Source organism: Cyprinus carpio, chromosome B3 (assembly GCF_018340385.1).
Source record: "Cyprinus carpio isolate SPL01 chromosome B3, ASM1834038v1, whole genome shotgun sequence".
Classification (NCBI taxonomy): domain Eukaryota; kingdom Metazoa; phylum Chordata; class Actinopteri; order Cypriniformes; family Cyprinidae; genus Cyprinus; species Cyprinus carpio.
Window position 1 is genome coordinate 23,836,130 of NC_056599.1, and position 16,964 is coordinate 23,853,093.

Below are 16,964 nucleotides of genomic sequence, written 5' to 3' on the forward strand. Positions count from 1 at the left end.
CAAACTGCAAAAGAAACTGCAAGTGACACAGGAAAGAATTTAGATTGTAAAAACCTGAAAAACTATTATGTAAAACATACTCAGGTTAATTTTATTCCAAAGTAAAAACCTGATAATGTTTTTTTATTTTATGAGATAATTTTGTTTTTTTTTTTTAACCTTTCACACAACCAATGCTTCAAGATCATAGTGCTTTGCTTTACAAATATTGATCACATGGTCATGTGTAACAGCAAAATTATTGGGTCTACAAATGACTCTGAACATTAAATTCAAATTGTGATCTGCAACAAATACCATCAAAACCATTCATATGATAACTCAGCCCATTTGTTTCTGAACTAAACTAATTCCTTGGCTCCAAATGTCAGTTTCAGCTGTTCTGCATTTTTTCTTCCAATAAGCCCATTTGTGTTTTTATTTTTTTTTTTTCATCTCTGTGAAAACTAGTGACATCGGCATTGTTCTGAAGTGTTGACTGATCTGCGTTGAGTGTCATCTGCTCGCACTTCTTGCCACATGGCACATACTTGCTGTAAATTCCATTCCAATTCAGTCAGACACTCCCTAACCCCAGTGACCTCGTTGCTCCGCCTCTTCTGCCACAGCTGACACCTTTCACTTACACTCTCCAGTGATGCTACCATAGATATGTAAATAATGTCCCTCCACTCAAACATCAGTGCAACAATCTGAAGCTAAGTGCTGTCCACATATTTAAACTCTTCTCACAGGGATCGCTTACTTGAGGGGTTTTGCTCCAAGAGATTTTTTAAAGGGATAGTTCACCCAAAAATAAAAAAGGTCATCATTTGCTTGCCATCGTGATTTTTGAAATCTGTATGACTTTTCTTCTTGCTATGGAACATAAAAATGTATTTTGAATGTACTTAGTTGTTTATTTGTTTTGCATGCAATGAAAACCAGTGAGGTCCAGTGTTGTTTTTGACAAATGACAAAAACAACTAAATTAAAACACAATATACAAAAATACAAAATATTAATAAAAATAAAATAGTATCTCAGTGATACTAAAATAACACTGATTTAAAAGTTAAATAATAATTCATTCTAATCTAAAGTAATGCTGATGAGTGAGATTAATCAAAAATAAGTTTTATTAAAAAAAATAAATAAATAAATCATGTTGACCTCAAATAAAACTTAACAAAAACCCACCTTCATTTAATTAATTTAATTGTCCTTTGTGACAAACAAAGTCAGGTTTTGCTTCATGGTGATGTTGCTTCACAAGGACAGGGAACTCTGTTAACCAGCTAACAGAGGAAGGAATTATTTGTTGAATGCTCTAGCTTGTAAAAGACAAGAGGACAAGAGGAATAAAATAAAGAGCCAAGAAAGATGAGTCAGAGACTGTGGGAAGAGTCTGATGAAACGAGTACTTGTTTCGGATAGTGTGAAAGAGGGCTTCTGTTCGAGTCATTTGCATCACTGAGTGGGCTGACTGCTGCTGAATCATCCACTTTTCATAATGCTTCATCTTTTTTTGTTTGATACCAACCTTTATGAAGTCAGTAGGTATTTTACTGTGTCTCTGGAGCATTGACTGTCTGGTTTCCACATCCTGTTTCTCACATTTGCTTATGGTAGGCCCCTAACAGTGATTTCTCTGCTAATTTTTTAATCCACAAAAAAATAATTTACTCGCCTTTAGATCTTTGTTTTTCCATACGGTGAAAGTGAATGGTGCACAAGGCTGTCGTGCACAGATCTGAGGCACGTGTATGTGGAGGAAAGCGACCATTAGAATCGCACAGTGGATCATTTCTTATTGGAAGACCAGGTATTTGATACTCTCTCTTGATGTTCTCTCATTCACATTTCCTACATCTCTACCCTTGATCTTTCCCTATCCCTGTCCTTTCTCTGCCTGTCAGGTTTGAGTGATGATAAGAGACAACTAAGCAGTTAACACAGCACTATTATTCAACACTACAGCACCTTCTGTCTTTCTATCTGGGCCATATTGCAATAGCCATTATGGACAGGAGAGGGAGCTAAGAGCTCATAAAACTTTCCACAGCACTTCTCGACCTGTGCCAAACATACTTGGTTGTCATCTCCCTATATCATGATAGCCACATATGAGAAATTTCTGCTGCTTCTGCACTGTTATGCATGGTATTTATCTCTCTCTGGGCTGTGCGATCTGACAGCGGTGAAAATGCAGACAATGGATTGCAGCCTGAGCATAAAACATTGGTCCTGATGTACTTTCTGATAATGCTCAGGTGAGTTTTTTGGGTCATCACTATTGTGTGACAGAACCAAACCTTCCTGCGCTTCAGGCCACCACCACACACACAGAAACTAAATGTGCTGAGTTCACAGGGACAGACTACAGTCTCCCACTGCGTTTGTCATCTCTAGAGTCACTTACAGGACATGGAGACAAGGGCATTTCATGCCAAGAAGAACCTAACATACAGAATTTGAATAAATGTTTAAATGTTAAAAAAGCATGGTGGTGATGGATCTGCTGTTTGGGTTCTGGAGCATCACATAAATTTACGTATGTGCTCTTAAATAAGGGTTCCAAAAGGGAAACCTTTTTGTGTGTGTGTTTGAATTATCCAAAGAACCTCTTGAGGAATGAAAAAGTTTCATGAATGTTAAAGGTTCTTCATGGAACCATAGATGCCAATAAAGAATCTTTATTTTAAAGAGTGCAGAATAACCTTTCTCCAATATAAAGAACTCTTTGTGAAATGGAAATATTCCAAAGATGTTAAAGGGATACTCCATTGCAGAATGAAAATTTTGTAATTAATCACTTACCCCCATGTCGTTCCAAACCCGTAAAGGCTTTGTTCGTCTTCGGAACACAATTTAAGATATTTTAGATGAAAACCGGGAGGCTTGAGACTGTCCCATAGACTGCCAAATAAATATCAGTGTCAAGGTCCAGGAAAGCATGAAAGACATCGTCAGAATACTCCATCTGCCATCAGTGATTCAACCGTAATGTTATGAAGTGACAAGAATACTTTTTTGTACACAAAGAAAACAAAAATAACGACTTTATTCAACAATTCCTCTCCTCTGTGTCTCTCCAAATCAGCATAGCGTCATTTTGGCAAATTTGGCAAATGTGTACAAAAAAGTATTCTGGTTGCTTCATAATGTTACGGTTGAATCACTGACTATTCTGACGATGCTTTTCATACTTTCCTGGACCTTGACAGTGTTACTTATTTGGCAGTCTATGGGACAGTCTCAAGCCTCCAGGTTTTCATCCAAAATATCTTAAATTGTGTTCCGAAGACGAATGAAGCTTTTACGGGTTTGGAACGACATGGGAGTAAGTGATTAATGACAAAATTTTCATTTTGCAATGGAGTAACCCTTTAAAGGTTCTTCATGGAATCATAGATGCCAAAAAAGAACCTTTTTTTAGAGCCTTTAAAAGAACATTTTGTGGACTTGAGGGATTCCATGAATGTATAAAGGTTCTTCATGGAAACCAGCCAATAAAGACCTATATATTTTAAGCATCAAACCTCTTAAAGGGATAGTTCACAAATGAAATCACTCATAATTTCCATCTTCTGTAGAATATAAATGATATTTTGTTCTTTTGTTCAGTCACTTGACGCAAATCAGTAGTAACCAAAAAAACTATTTTTATTTACAGACTTAACTTCAAAATATCTTCTTTTGTGTTTCATAGAAGAATATAAAGGTATACAGATTTGGAACAACGTGAGGGTGAGCAAGAGATGACAAAATTTGTGGGTGAACTAAAAAATCCCCCTTAGTTATTGTAATGTTACATCATTTAGGGTCTTCTTAAATTGGAGGCTTTGTTGTGACCAGCTGCTCATCCTGAACTTTTCCTGAACCCATGAGGACTAGGGTTGGTTATATGCCAGTGTACCTCAGCAGTGTCCTGTCCTTATCTCTTTCCCTAAGTGCTCACTGGCTTGAAAGGCTGTGATGCTGCACCTCCAAAAGACACTCTGATAAACACCATGTTGCCTCTGTTGCCATGGTGACCAGCTGTGCATGGGTAGAGATGCTAGTAGCACAAGCTATGCAAGTTACTGATATATTGTAATGCACAAGAGTAGTGTTATGCTTAAGGCGCACATTGATTTTGGCACCTTGATATGAGTGTGCTATGTAAAAATGTTATATGAAGTCATACCGTGCTTTTGGGGTTCTCAAAATGAGAAGAAAAAGCTTAGAAAATATAATTCGAGGCTTTTTGATTTGGATTGGTGCAAAAGCAGACACCCCCCACTTTGTTCTTGTGCAGCACTTCTCCAGCTGCAAGTTGTACCGCGACACAGCTGTGTCTTTAAATCCTCTCCTTGTGCAAACGATGACATCATCCTCTAAAAACACATTACGTCACCCCTTTCGGGACCCTTCTCGTAGCTCCACCCTGCTCTCCCCCCGTTTTATTGGCGTTTATCAATGCAGAAGCCCTCCTCGTCGTCTGGTTTATTGGTGGAGAAGTCACCGGTGTCTGTTTTTCATTCGCTTGTGGCATTTGTGTCTGTGGCCTCCACCACTGAAAGGGGCTTCTCGGCTCAAGACGCGTCGCGCGTAATTTGGTTTTCCTCGAGCGCACGCACTAAGTCATTCGGACAGCTTCTTATTATGATTGTTTCACGACAAGATATAAAACATAGGCTATATACATCACAAATTATTAACATTTTTGTAGAAGAAAGTTTTTTCTCAAGCTTACGAATTATGGGCTTTCTGAGCAGAGTCTGAACCTTTCCAAATGCAGTCGAGGTAGGGTTGGTGTTACAAATAGGCTACTATTTTTACTATTTTAAATATAAATGTTTCGACGGCACTTTCAGATGTTTCAAAAGCTAAAAATAATTTATATTGGAAGTCTGTGTGTAATTAAATTCAGATTTAATAATAAATGTGAACGGGAGGTAACCACTCGTGCGTTTTAGGTCGATATTGGACGGGAAAATATCTTAATTATGCATTTTAAAATCTCAGATGTAATCACAGAAAAATATTATGTTTTGTTGAAAATGTCTGTAAGATGATTAACGGTTAGCTCGTTGTACTAGACATGAGGGGAAAAAATACAATTTAAGATGCACGAGAGCAGCATACTTTGCAAATTTAGGCTGAGAGAAGTTTCTATAAATTTCGACCCTCACGAAAAACTTTACATAACAGCTATAGGCTACACTTTATATACACCAATTTAACCACTCGTGCAATACTCAGGTGTGTTCTTGGAAAATGTGTATGTTTAAATAAAGTTATTATATATATATATATATATATATATATATATATTCTTATATATTATATATATATATATATATATATATATATATAAAATGCTTTATAGACTAGAGAGTAGCCTAATGTTGCTGGTGTTGCCAGACAAGTGGACTGGATATGAATATTATGCAAAATATTAATTTAATCTCTAAACACAATTATCGTAAACTCAACATTTTAAAACCCAGTAAAAGCCGCACTTGAGTGATGATGCAATGCAACGCTGAAAAAAAAAAAGGATGTGATAATTAACAAGTGCGGAGGCGCAATACCGAAAGCTCCCGGTAGAGGGAGTGGATGTGGCGACACACAGAGAGCGCCTAAAGTTCTCAGTGGTACCCAGCGCCGCTGACCATTTGGACCTTACGCTCATGAATGTTCAAGCATCGCTCTTAAAATAACACGTCCATCCTCTTACGCGAGGAAAGGTGCTGGACCGTGTCATTTACAGGCATGCTATCTCACAGTTACAGTGGCCCTAGCAACAGCTCGTGTTTGTGACCGCTGAGTGTTTCTTTAAGAGCCAGCACCTTTACATCGAGAGGGAGGGGGAGAGAGAGAGGGAGAGAGAGAGAGAGAGACTGGGGTTGTCTGTGGATAGGTGTAACGTTTGCTCGCTCGGTGCCGTCGTTACATGTGTGAGGAAGAGGAAGAGGGAAGGGGGGAGGCTGATAACTGGGCACCCAAAAGCGCTGCGCTCCGATGGGGTCGACGGGGATGAAATGATGATGATGTCTAGCGTTTACTCTCGACGATGACAACGGTGAGCGGTGCATATTTCAGCATCGCATGCATTTTCTCATATATGCATGCCTGTGTGTGTGATATCGCCCAGCTGTGGAGATGAGGAGGGGGATGATGATGGAGGACTTGGGAGGAGGAGGGGGCGAGGCGAAAGGATGGGAGGAAGAGCATAAAATAGCGACATTTGAAGAAATGACACGATGCGTTCTTCATTAGACTAGTGCAAATGTAAGCGTTTCATTTCGACGGCATGTCCAGTCGCGTATCTGCAGAAGAGAGACGGCACATATATCACGGTGAAGCGAGGCGAGCGGCGGAGGAATACGTCAACACATACATCCAGCCCAATTTACACTGAGCGTCGTTTGGGCGAACGGAGCGGTGCTTGCTTTTTATTCTTTTCATCAAGCCGTTCACGGTAGTACGGAATAAGATCAGCAGCAGCATCCAATCACGCTCGGGTTGCCTTTAAACGACACCCGTTTCTTCCTTCTTCCTGCGTTTAGACAGCGGCCACGGACACACACACACACACACACACACACACACACACAAAGCGCTGCCAGGCTACACGATCGTTACACACCATGAATTTCATTTCCGTATATCATGCGCATCCATTAGCCTCTTGACTAATAGGCTTTACAGAGTCTGTTTAGAGAAGCGAATACACCGTAGGGGCGAACGGAGAATAAAAGCGGTGCGTTGTAGGAAACGGCGCCTGCCTGTGTTGAAGGGAATCTGAAATAGGTGTGTGTCGGAGAAAGAGAGGGAGGGAGGTTGAAAGACAGATGGAAAGGCAGAGAGACAAAACAAATGGAATTGGGTGTTTATTTGAATGTTCTGCATGATGCGTTGTGTTTATTCGCCTGGACGTCGTTAACATGCAAGACAGGGAGTATTTAGCAGGATCTGTGGCCTGTGAGAGGACTCGCTGCTCTATTGATTCTCCCAAATTCCTCTGTGTCCACATTCACTGGAAAAGGACGCTCTTTCATGCCATTCCCAGATTTCTGTGAGGGGGAAAACCCGATGGTTACAATGTTATTTTTAGTGTGATGCTCCCCAATGTGTCTGCCACCATCTAGTGCTGACTCTCGTGTCGAAGAGCCGAGTGATTCGAGTGCTAACTCCATGACTCTCACTCAGTGCTTTTACGTGCACGGGAATATTCTGATGTGAATCAGAATTTGGTCATATTGTGATTATGCAAGGGTCATGCCAACACATTGATTGGCATAACCAGATTAATCCAGTGTTTTGGTTTCTGGAAATCTGAACTAGATAGCACATGCTTGTATTGTTAAGATTTGTGGGTCATAAAGAAATATTTACTGTAACTAAATGTTCTTTTTTTAATCTTTGTCCAAACAGAGGCAATTTGTGATATTAGATATAAACAACTTATAGATTCAGAATGATTGAAGACTTACTTTTCTAATGACGATTTTATACAATTAAAAGAATCATCATGGCCTGTATTTGTAAGAGTCTCATGACCTACATTTTGCAAATCATAGCTTGTGTGTTGGGATATGAAAGATATTTCATGAGTTGATTAAATTACTGTTCAAAATGACTAAAATGCGTGATGCACTGTAAGTGGCTCAAGCAAACAGAAAAATGTTCAGGGTATGCTGGTACTAATAATTATAAATAATATGTTACTATTTCTGGAGCATATGGAAATCTGTTTTCAGCATAAAGGCTTACCCGGAATGTGAACCTTAATCAGAAAATTACATGCATGTAAATGATGTCACTGTCAAGATTGGCATATTACTTTTAAGCATTACTGTTTTCCATTTAGTGTCTTTTATCACAGTATGTTTTAAAGCTTTACATGACAGCTGAGAGTAACTCAACAGCACAGATAATTCCCAACTTATCTATCCCAGTTCTACCTGACAACTTGTATTACAACATTTAATGCATTAAAGGTCTGCATTGAAAGCATGTTTTATTAGTAATTGCAAAAGTAAGTTATCAGAACAGTTGTCTTTCACCTCTTGCTGTACGAAGCCTTTTTGGTTTTGTTTATTGTATTATTTTCTCCATGTATACTGTCTTGTCTTTCCGTTTTTTTTATCCCCATAGTTTATCAATAAAAGCACTATTAAAGTCTACCGGGAAACGTACTGTTTTGAAATGGTTTACTCAGAGACTGTGAATTCACTGGATTTGATGTATAATGCTTTATTTCTTCATGTCTTGCCCAGCTTTGACCATTTGTGCTAATGTCACTGTCCTTTACTTCCCTCTTTAGCTCTCCTTTACTTGAAGTTTGAACCCATTGGGTAGAAGACTCTCCTCCATGCCCACCCTTCCTTTTACCCAATCCAGTCCCTGCGACCCAGCGACTTTCCCCTCCTGCTTTCTCCTGCCACTGTTGTCCCACTTGAGACCACGTCCTGCTGCTCCACCCAAACGCACCCAAGCCAAGGATTTTGAACAGCACATACTAAGAGCCAATCAGGAGCCTTGAAGCCATTCAGGAAATAGCAACACAACTCATGAATCTACCTGAGCACTGAGGAAAAAATAAAGGAAAGGAAGCTGTGGATAATAAACTCATTGTCAAGAAGACAACTCAGATAAACTGGCAGTACGTGTCCACCTTTGAAGAAGAGCACAGCGATTAGGAGTTTCCACCAAGAAAGCTTGAATTGAGGGTGAATTCAAACAGACACTAACTGAGGGACAAGATATAGAGGAAAAGAAAGAGAGAACAACTGCACGCATAATATAACATATCTGCAATACACACATTACAGACTGTTAAGGCACACGTATTTTCCACAGACCACACACTACACATCCTAGACACCCGCATATGAATGACAAGTTGTTTATTTCTTTGCCGTAGGCTCTCAGGCACGCAAACACCGTCAGATTCGCAGTCCCACACTTTGATTCTCGCAAGGTCTTCTTTGCAAACTTGTAGGGCCAAGACATACACATACTCGCCCTTAAACTCTCGCACCTGTTCACGGCCTCAAGATGATGTGTGAGGTGATGCCCACCATCTCGGAGGACGGGCGGGGTGGTGGTGGAGGAGGCCCGTCCTCTCCTGCCGGAGGTGGTGGGGGTATGGGGAGTGGTGCAGGGGGCATGGGTGGTGGCTATGGGGGCCGGGAGGCCCGTGGTGGAGACGAGGGTGGGAGCACTGGAAATCTGGAGTCTCTGATGGTGAACATGCTGACGGAGAGAGAGCGGCTGCTAGAGAGTCTCAGAGAGACCCAGGACAGTCTCGGCACGGCACAGCTACGTCTGCGAGAGCTGGGTCACGAGAAGGACTCGCTACAGAGACAGCTCTCCATCGCACTGCCTCAGGTACGCATTAGGGCTCCTGTACGTGTGTTTAAAACAATATTTGAAGTTGCAGGAGATTCCTAATCTGAATATTCGTAATTATGTTGATATATTGTGCACCTTAATTTAAAATCATATAAATATCATCTTCATTTGGAGTAACATATTTTAATGGAATAGTTGGGGTTCAGTCCGAGTTACATGTCTGCTCAGATGACAGCATTTGTGGTTGATTACTACAAGAAATAATTTCCACTTATTTTCTTAAAAAAAAAAAGAAGAAAGCAAAACCTTGGGTTAAAGTGAGGCACTTACAATGGAAGCAAAATGGCCCAATCTGTAAATTGTAAAATACTCGTTTTTTTTTTTTTTATAAGAAAAGAGAAAGAAAAACACAAGATGTGCACAATATGTGTTAACATGATTTTAGTGTGAAAAGGTCACTTACTAACCTTTTCTGTGTAACGTTATATCCAATTTTACAATGTTCCCAAGACAGTGCAACACCACAAACAATAATGTATATAGATTTACAGTAATGCTCAAGTAATACACAAGTTTTAACAGAATAATTGATTGCAAAATTATAGCTTCACATTTCTGCTTTTAATCCTCCAAATTGGCCCTATTGTCTTCCACTGTAAGTTTCTTACTGTAAAGGTGCATTCATATTAGCAAAACATCAAATTTTGTGGGTAAAAAAGGTCCATTGTCTGTTGTCAGTAGCCTAGCTATGTATAAAGCACAGTTCACACAGAAGTCACTTTCTAATCAAGCAGCTTTCTGTTTGGTCAGCACAGCGAATGCAAAAAAGTTGCATTGTTTTCTTCCCTTGTGCAAAATTCACATGGATTCTTATTAAAATGACACTATTTTGTTTTTTTTAGATAAGGGTTGAAAGTTGAAAGAGTTTTTTGGTGTTAATTAACATGACACAAATGCTGTCATTTGAGCTTAAAGATGACTTTTAATAAAACTTGGCCGTCTATGCAGTAGAAATGCGAAAAAAAAGATCAATCTGTGATATATGACTAAAGAAGTTCAACATCCACAATGCACTTGATCTTGATGCCGCTCCTGTGATCTGACTTGTCTGTGGGCAGGAATATGAAAATGCGCAAGTTCAATCTGTAGTTTTAACAAAAGATCTGAACCTATCAAAAGTCTTCAGATCCTCTAGAGGTTATGGAGCTGACTTTTGCTGAACAATCACTGATAACCAAATATTGATATATCAAATATATCGGGTGCAGGAGACACGGAGAAAGAGTACACATTGTTCATTTATATTTGCAATATTTTATCAATATAAAGCTGCTTAAAAAATCTGTTGAAGCTAGAATATTCCCTTTGGACTGAATACTTTGCTTGGAAAAACAGGTCATGATGAGATGAACCATGTCTGAGGATGAGCTGCCAGTGAAGTATAAGTATTGTTGCATACAGACAGATGAAAAGAATTTTAAAGAGTCAGAACCAAGCTTGTCTTGTTAGTATCATGTCTTTTGTTGCATTGGGCAGTCTGTATGTATATTTGTCTGATCTTCGTCTTCCAGACTTGCTGTGGGTTTTCCGGACTTTTTTGCATCAGGTCTTGAACTGTTTTGTCTCCTCTGATCTAATTTAAGGTGTTCCACATATCTTTTTGAGATTATCTGCTTATCTATGATTCTGTGACCTGTTTTAGAATTCGGGACGCTATATTTTGAATTGTTGAAGAATATAATCTTTTGAACAGTCCTGGTTGTTTCATTGGTAGGTTTTGTATCCTTTAATGACATCATTGCATCTTAAGGTGAGGTAATGAGCTTGGCCGATACGAAAATCTGTCAGGCATTGCAGCTGTACAGTATATTGGGTCAGAACAGTATTAAAATGAATATATTCACAAATGCATAACCTTATTCAAATACACAAAATCTAAAAATGTCTTCATGAGTTTTCAAATGATTTTATATTAGAAATAGATTGTTGAATCTGCATTTGCAAATCTTCACATTATGAAGATCAGATACCTTAGATTTGGGTTTGGATGTTTGGAGATTTTTCTTTCAGGGTTTGATTCACAGCTACATTTGACAAATGGTCAACTCAAGCAAGGTGACTCAAGTAATATGCAAGAGTCTTTCTCTGCAGTATGTCTTATTATAGGAGAGTTGTGTTATGTTTAAATGGTACATTTACACAAGAACAAAATAAAAGCAGCACTTTTAGTTTAGTATTTTAAGTTGCTTACTTGGGTACTATTATAATACTTGCTTCCTGTTTGTCACACGCACTTTTAGTTATATATATATATATATATAGTGCTGAAAGACACATATACACTGCAAAATTTGAGAGCGACAACCACTTTGATTTGTAGTAAAGTGAATCCTGAAGTTAGGTTGTGTGTGTAAAAAATGAGGAGTCACTTCTAATATCCCAAACTCTCTGGACCACAATGTTCCTAGTGGAGAGAAAAAAAGATGCTCTTTGCATAATGTGTGGATTTCAATTAAAATTCAGTTGCATTACCTGAATTTTCAGGTGGTACATTTGTTTGCAGTGACATCCGAGTGTTCCTGTGTAATTGTACCATTTCAGCGTAACATTACTCCTTCTCCATAAAAACACATTGTACAGAAGAGAGACAACAGGATACTACTTGAGTCACAGTGTTGAACTTAACTGAATTGTGCAAAGTCTTTTCATTCAGAAGCAGGCTTGTTTTACAGAATATATAAATATTATTAGCTAGTATTTCTTACCCTTTAGTAAACTTTTTTTTTTTTCGTTTTCAACATAGGTTGAACAAAATATGCCAATTATATTGTTATCTTTTTGTCATAAACAAGAAAAAACTATTTTCTAATGGTGTAAGAGAGTAATTTCACATATATTCCATGAAAACGAAATCTGCAGTTTTTCATCTCAAGTAAATGCATCTAGATGTTTACATATTCAGAATTGAATATGTTTGCGAGATGATGTAAAGAAACGCTAATTCTGAGGCGACCCACAAATGTGTGACAATTTGCAAATACAGACTGAACAATAAATTATTAAATGCAAAAACACTGAACAATTCATCAAAGCACTTGCATATTCATGTGAATTAGGTTACACATTTATGCTTCTGTATAGTTGTGAACATATTCATTTTTATACATTTCTAGCACCATATTTGTATGCCAATTAAAGATCAATGTATGTATCACTGGAAACATTTTGGGACAGACTGCCACCAACATGTGGCTTGAAATAACAGGTATCAGAGAGACCCATTTTCTGGGAGAATGACTGGATATTTAAGGGGCATAGCAACACAGAGAGAGGGAGAATCAATATCTCTCTCTCTTTGACACACACAAACATATGCAAACACTCTCTGAAATAAGCAGACAGAGCAGTGATACATTAAGCAGGGTTCAGTCGGTGCATCCCATCAGCGTTAGGCGTATGAGAGAAGAAGCTGAAAAAAAAAAGAGGACGTAAAGCCATTGTTGAGGTCCTTTGTGTCAGTGGAGCCATAGCAGGAGCTTGAATGAGAGAGAAATAAGGCAGGACATTATCACGCAATTGTGTTTGGCATACTTGTGCCAAACATAATTCTAGTCCAATCTCAGCAAGGTACCTTTCCACAATGCCAAAGTCCTATGGGCCCACTGAGTTACCATCTGTGTACCACTATACCACTCCTAAGCTCAGCCCCCCACTCCTCCTTCTTCTCCTTTCCTCTCCTCCTCCTTGCTCCAGCTTCCTTCCCCTATTTTTGCCTGTTGGCAGAAAGTGAGCCAGTTAGATATAGACGGGATGGAGACGTGACCCACCGAACGCATTCATCACGAAGGAAAGGAAACATGATTGGCCGATTTGAGCTCTGAAGGTACATGCAACGTGATTGGTCGAGAATAGTGCTTCGCTTGTTAAAGGCCTTTTGATTGGGGTTTGGTTTGCATTGCGGAGGGAATGTAATGCTTAGTAAGATTGGCTCGGATTCAAATCTCCTTTTGTTCTGAGTCGCTGACTTGATTGATCCAGGATTTGATTCACTTTTAGGTTAAGTTATTAGCATTTCTGTACATCATCTCGCAAACATATTCAGAATTCTCTAATAAAATGGCAACATCTGCTGTGCGTTTAAGTAAATGGACACACAAAGTACATAATTCCACATGCAATATGGCCATTCTGTCTGCGTATAAGACAGGGAAGGTATGTGGTGTGTGATTCTTGAGGAAGGCGATCACATATAGGCGGCTGGAAAAAGATGCTGTGGCTTTAGGCTCGCAGTGGCAGCCGTGTTAGGCCATATGTCATCTTACACAACATGGTGCTATGAAGACCTTACACCCGAGAGTTGCTCATTGGAGTGTTCAGAATGTGGACTTTGTCATCTGTTCACACAGAAGTAATAAAAGTAACAAACTCTGATTCAGTCTCACACGCGCACAAACACGATACCAACATTTGGGCATTTACGATACTGGCCTCAGAATACTGATGAAATGATGCTGGGCTGTCAATAAATAAAATAATTAATAATATATACTAGTAATAATATCAGTAATTTGCAGAATCTCATGTTTTTTAAGTCAGTGCATTAACACATTCAGTTGGGCTCTGTAATTTGTTTGCAAAATGTATCCGCATATCAAAGGAGGAGGTAAAGAGATGCTTACACACATACTGTAGGTTATAACAAAAACAACAACAACAAAACGCATGGGAAGTGCAAATAAACTCAGTGCAAATGTGCTATTTAGAAATCTTTCTCTTCACTTCTGTAGCAAATATTTTCGTCTGATGGTCATATTTACGTGTACAGAAATACATTTTAACTTTTGATGATCATTAAATTCTCCATGCAAAGAGTGTAAATGCCTACTTTTCTTGAGCATCCTGTCTGGATTTGGTTTATACTAATAAATTAGATTTATAGATTAAAAATGTTTAAGAAATGTAATTTAAACCAGTGGTTAAACCAGCCCCCCTCTCAGTATTTCAGATGGAATTCATACTGTTTTGATTTGTATTTTTGTTTTGTTAATTGGGAGTGTTAATGTGTTAAATTATTAAACATGATTAATTTTGTGATTCTATGAGACTGAAAATTCTGATTCTGTATGTTTAATAAAAAAGATATTTACTCAGGGGAAAAAAAGTAACATGATTTAAAAAATCAGACATGTTATTCCATGAGATGTTCTCATCTCACTTCCATTCATATCTCACTGCCCAAACTGTTGAACTGTGCTGAATTGCAGCATGTTGTCCTCTTGGTCAGGTAACAAAATGACCAAATGATGGTACGTACCGCAGTGCCTTTTAGTTTTTAATTGTACTTTTTTATTGTATTTTTTTATTATTGTATACTGTGCATCCCTCACACAGACACGCACTGACTGTTATCCTCACCTTGTGTTAAGTTGTTGTCATCGAAACTTTTGTAATTGCAGTAGATTTTCTGAACGTGTTCTGCTCTTCTGTTATTCTTATGGTTTCATTGAAAGGTTAATGGTTAGTTCACCCAAAAATGAAAATTCTGTCATTAATTACTCACCCTCATGTCGTTCCAAACCTGTAACACCTTCATTCATCTTCGTCAGAACACAATTGAAGATATTTTCGATGAAATCTGAGAGCTTTCTGACCCTGCATGAACAGCAGCAAAACTGACATGTTCAAGACCCAGAAAGGAAGTAAAAACATTGTTAAAATAGTCCATGTGACATCAGTGGTTCAACCTTAATTTTATGAAGCTACGAGAATACTTTTTGTGCGCAAAGAAAACAAAAACAATGACTCTATTCAACAGTTTCTTCTCTTCTGGGTGATGAATTGAAATATATGTGTGTATATTTATTATGTATACATAAACACACACACATACAGTATGTTTTGAATGTATTTACATGCATTTACATGCCTATATTTCTATTCATGTAATTTATATTATAAATAAATATATTTTACAACATATTCTTCTGAAATATATGCATGCATGTGTGTGTTTTTATATACATAAGAAATATACACAGTACACACACATATAATCATATAATGTAAACAAAAACCTTTATTACAGTTGCAATTAATCACAATTAATCGTTTGACAGCACTGATGGATATATATATTAAAAAAAAATACATATTAAATTGTAGTCTTTATTATAATATGCATTTATATTATTTAATATTCTTAATTTCATCAGCAAAATTTGTAATAGTCTTAGTCAACAATATCAGCCCTGGTAAATATGTATATTTATAGTGTCTTTCAAAGTTTTGATATAACTAACCTATCAATCCTAGGCAAATCTAGTGATTATTTAATCTTCAAAGCAGCTAAACTTCCTGCAAACACAACTTTTCAGACAGACTGATAATAAACCCTGTGGGCTCTTACACCTAGTGACATGGTGTCAAGTCAGCCAATCAGATTAGAGCTTGCCAGATTGAGAAAGTGTGTGTTTCAGTTGTGTGTATGCACTGTGTCTCAGACGGTCAGTGAGTCTGTGGGTGGTTCGTAGGCAGGCTGTCTGAAGCCCAGACTACACGGTGGACACACGTATGTGGTGTATTTTTTAATTGTGTGTTATGTGTGTGTGGTTTGAGTGATCCGTAAATATATTTCAGGCTGACCACTGCACTGGGTACACACTCATCAGTTTATTTGTGTTGATTGTTAGGAGCCTGTAAAGATCACAACTGAGCTGATTTGTGTGTTGTGTGTGTGTTTGTGTGTGTGAGCAGGAGTTTGCGGTGTTGACCAAAGAGCTGAATGTATGTCGGGAGCAGCTGCTGGAGAGAGAAGAGGAGATTGCTGAGCTCAAGGCGGAGAGGAACAATACACGGGTCAGTAACTCCATAACCATAATCTGTGCGTGTGAAACATCCTCTTTATATCCCCTGCCTGTGTTTGTGGTTTTGTGTTTAGGGTGTTTGTTTTTAATGAAATGTTTTGACTGGGGTGCGATATTCCACTTCATACCATATCCATTACTATATACTGTATATAGACTTTTCCACAAGAGCTTTATCTCAGTAACTAGAGTCAGAAATCCAGTGTCATAAATGGATGTTTTCTGTAGCTAGTTACTAACCCTTAAATGCATTAAATCGAAATTTTAATTTTCTTTGTTTCATTCCAGTTTACTTTTATATTACTATTGTGGTAGCAAGGTCAACTTGTGTCCAGTGAACTGACTATTTTTCCTTGGATCAATGGTGGAAATATTCATTTTTGTAGTCTCTTTAAGGTGTGAGACTTAAAAAATAATAATAATAATAATAATAATAATAAGACTCTCCTAAGCAGTGTTGGGAAGAAAGTTCAACACTATTCAGCAATAACAAAAATGAAACAAAAAATTGTCGTTTTTGTTTAGTATGATTGAATTGGATCATCGAAGGTCAGCATCAAAGACACTGGTTAATAAAATGGGATTAAATACATAAATTATATTTGTCTTATTTAACATATTTAATTATTGGAGGTTTGTATATGCTTTTACTCATTTTGGGGAGCACTGAATCAGTTTTTTCTGCAGGTGAGATGAGTAAATACATGTTCATATTTAGTGTAGTATAGATCTACAGCACACACAACGCCTCTGCACTTAATCCCGATTTCTCTC

The 16,964-nt window shown here is 38.0% G+C and overlaps 1 protein-coding gene across 1 annotated transcript in view; it reads left to right on the forward strand.

Moving 5' to 3' along the window:
- Nucleotides 1–5,852: 5,852 nt before the first annotated feature.
- Nucleotides 5,853–16,964, forward strand: part of LOC109049677 (liprin-alpha-3-like) — a 38,518-nt gene continuing 27,406 nt past the window's right edge. The window contains exons 1-3 of the mRNA XM_042720328.1: nt 5,853–6,049; nt 8,297–9,363; nt 16,081–16,182. Of these exons, the coding sequence (XP_042576262.1) occupies nt 9,031–9,363; nt 16,081–16,182 (435 nt within the window). The 5' untranslated portion in view covers nt 5,853–6,049; nt 8,297–9,030. The remainder of the gene's footprint in view (nt 6,050–8,296; nt 9,364–16,080; nt 16,183–16,964) is intronic.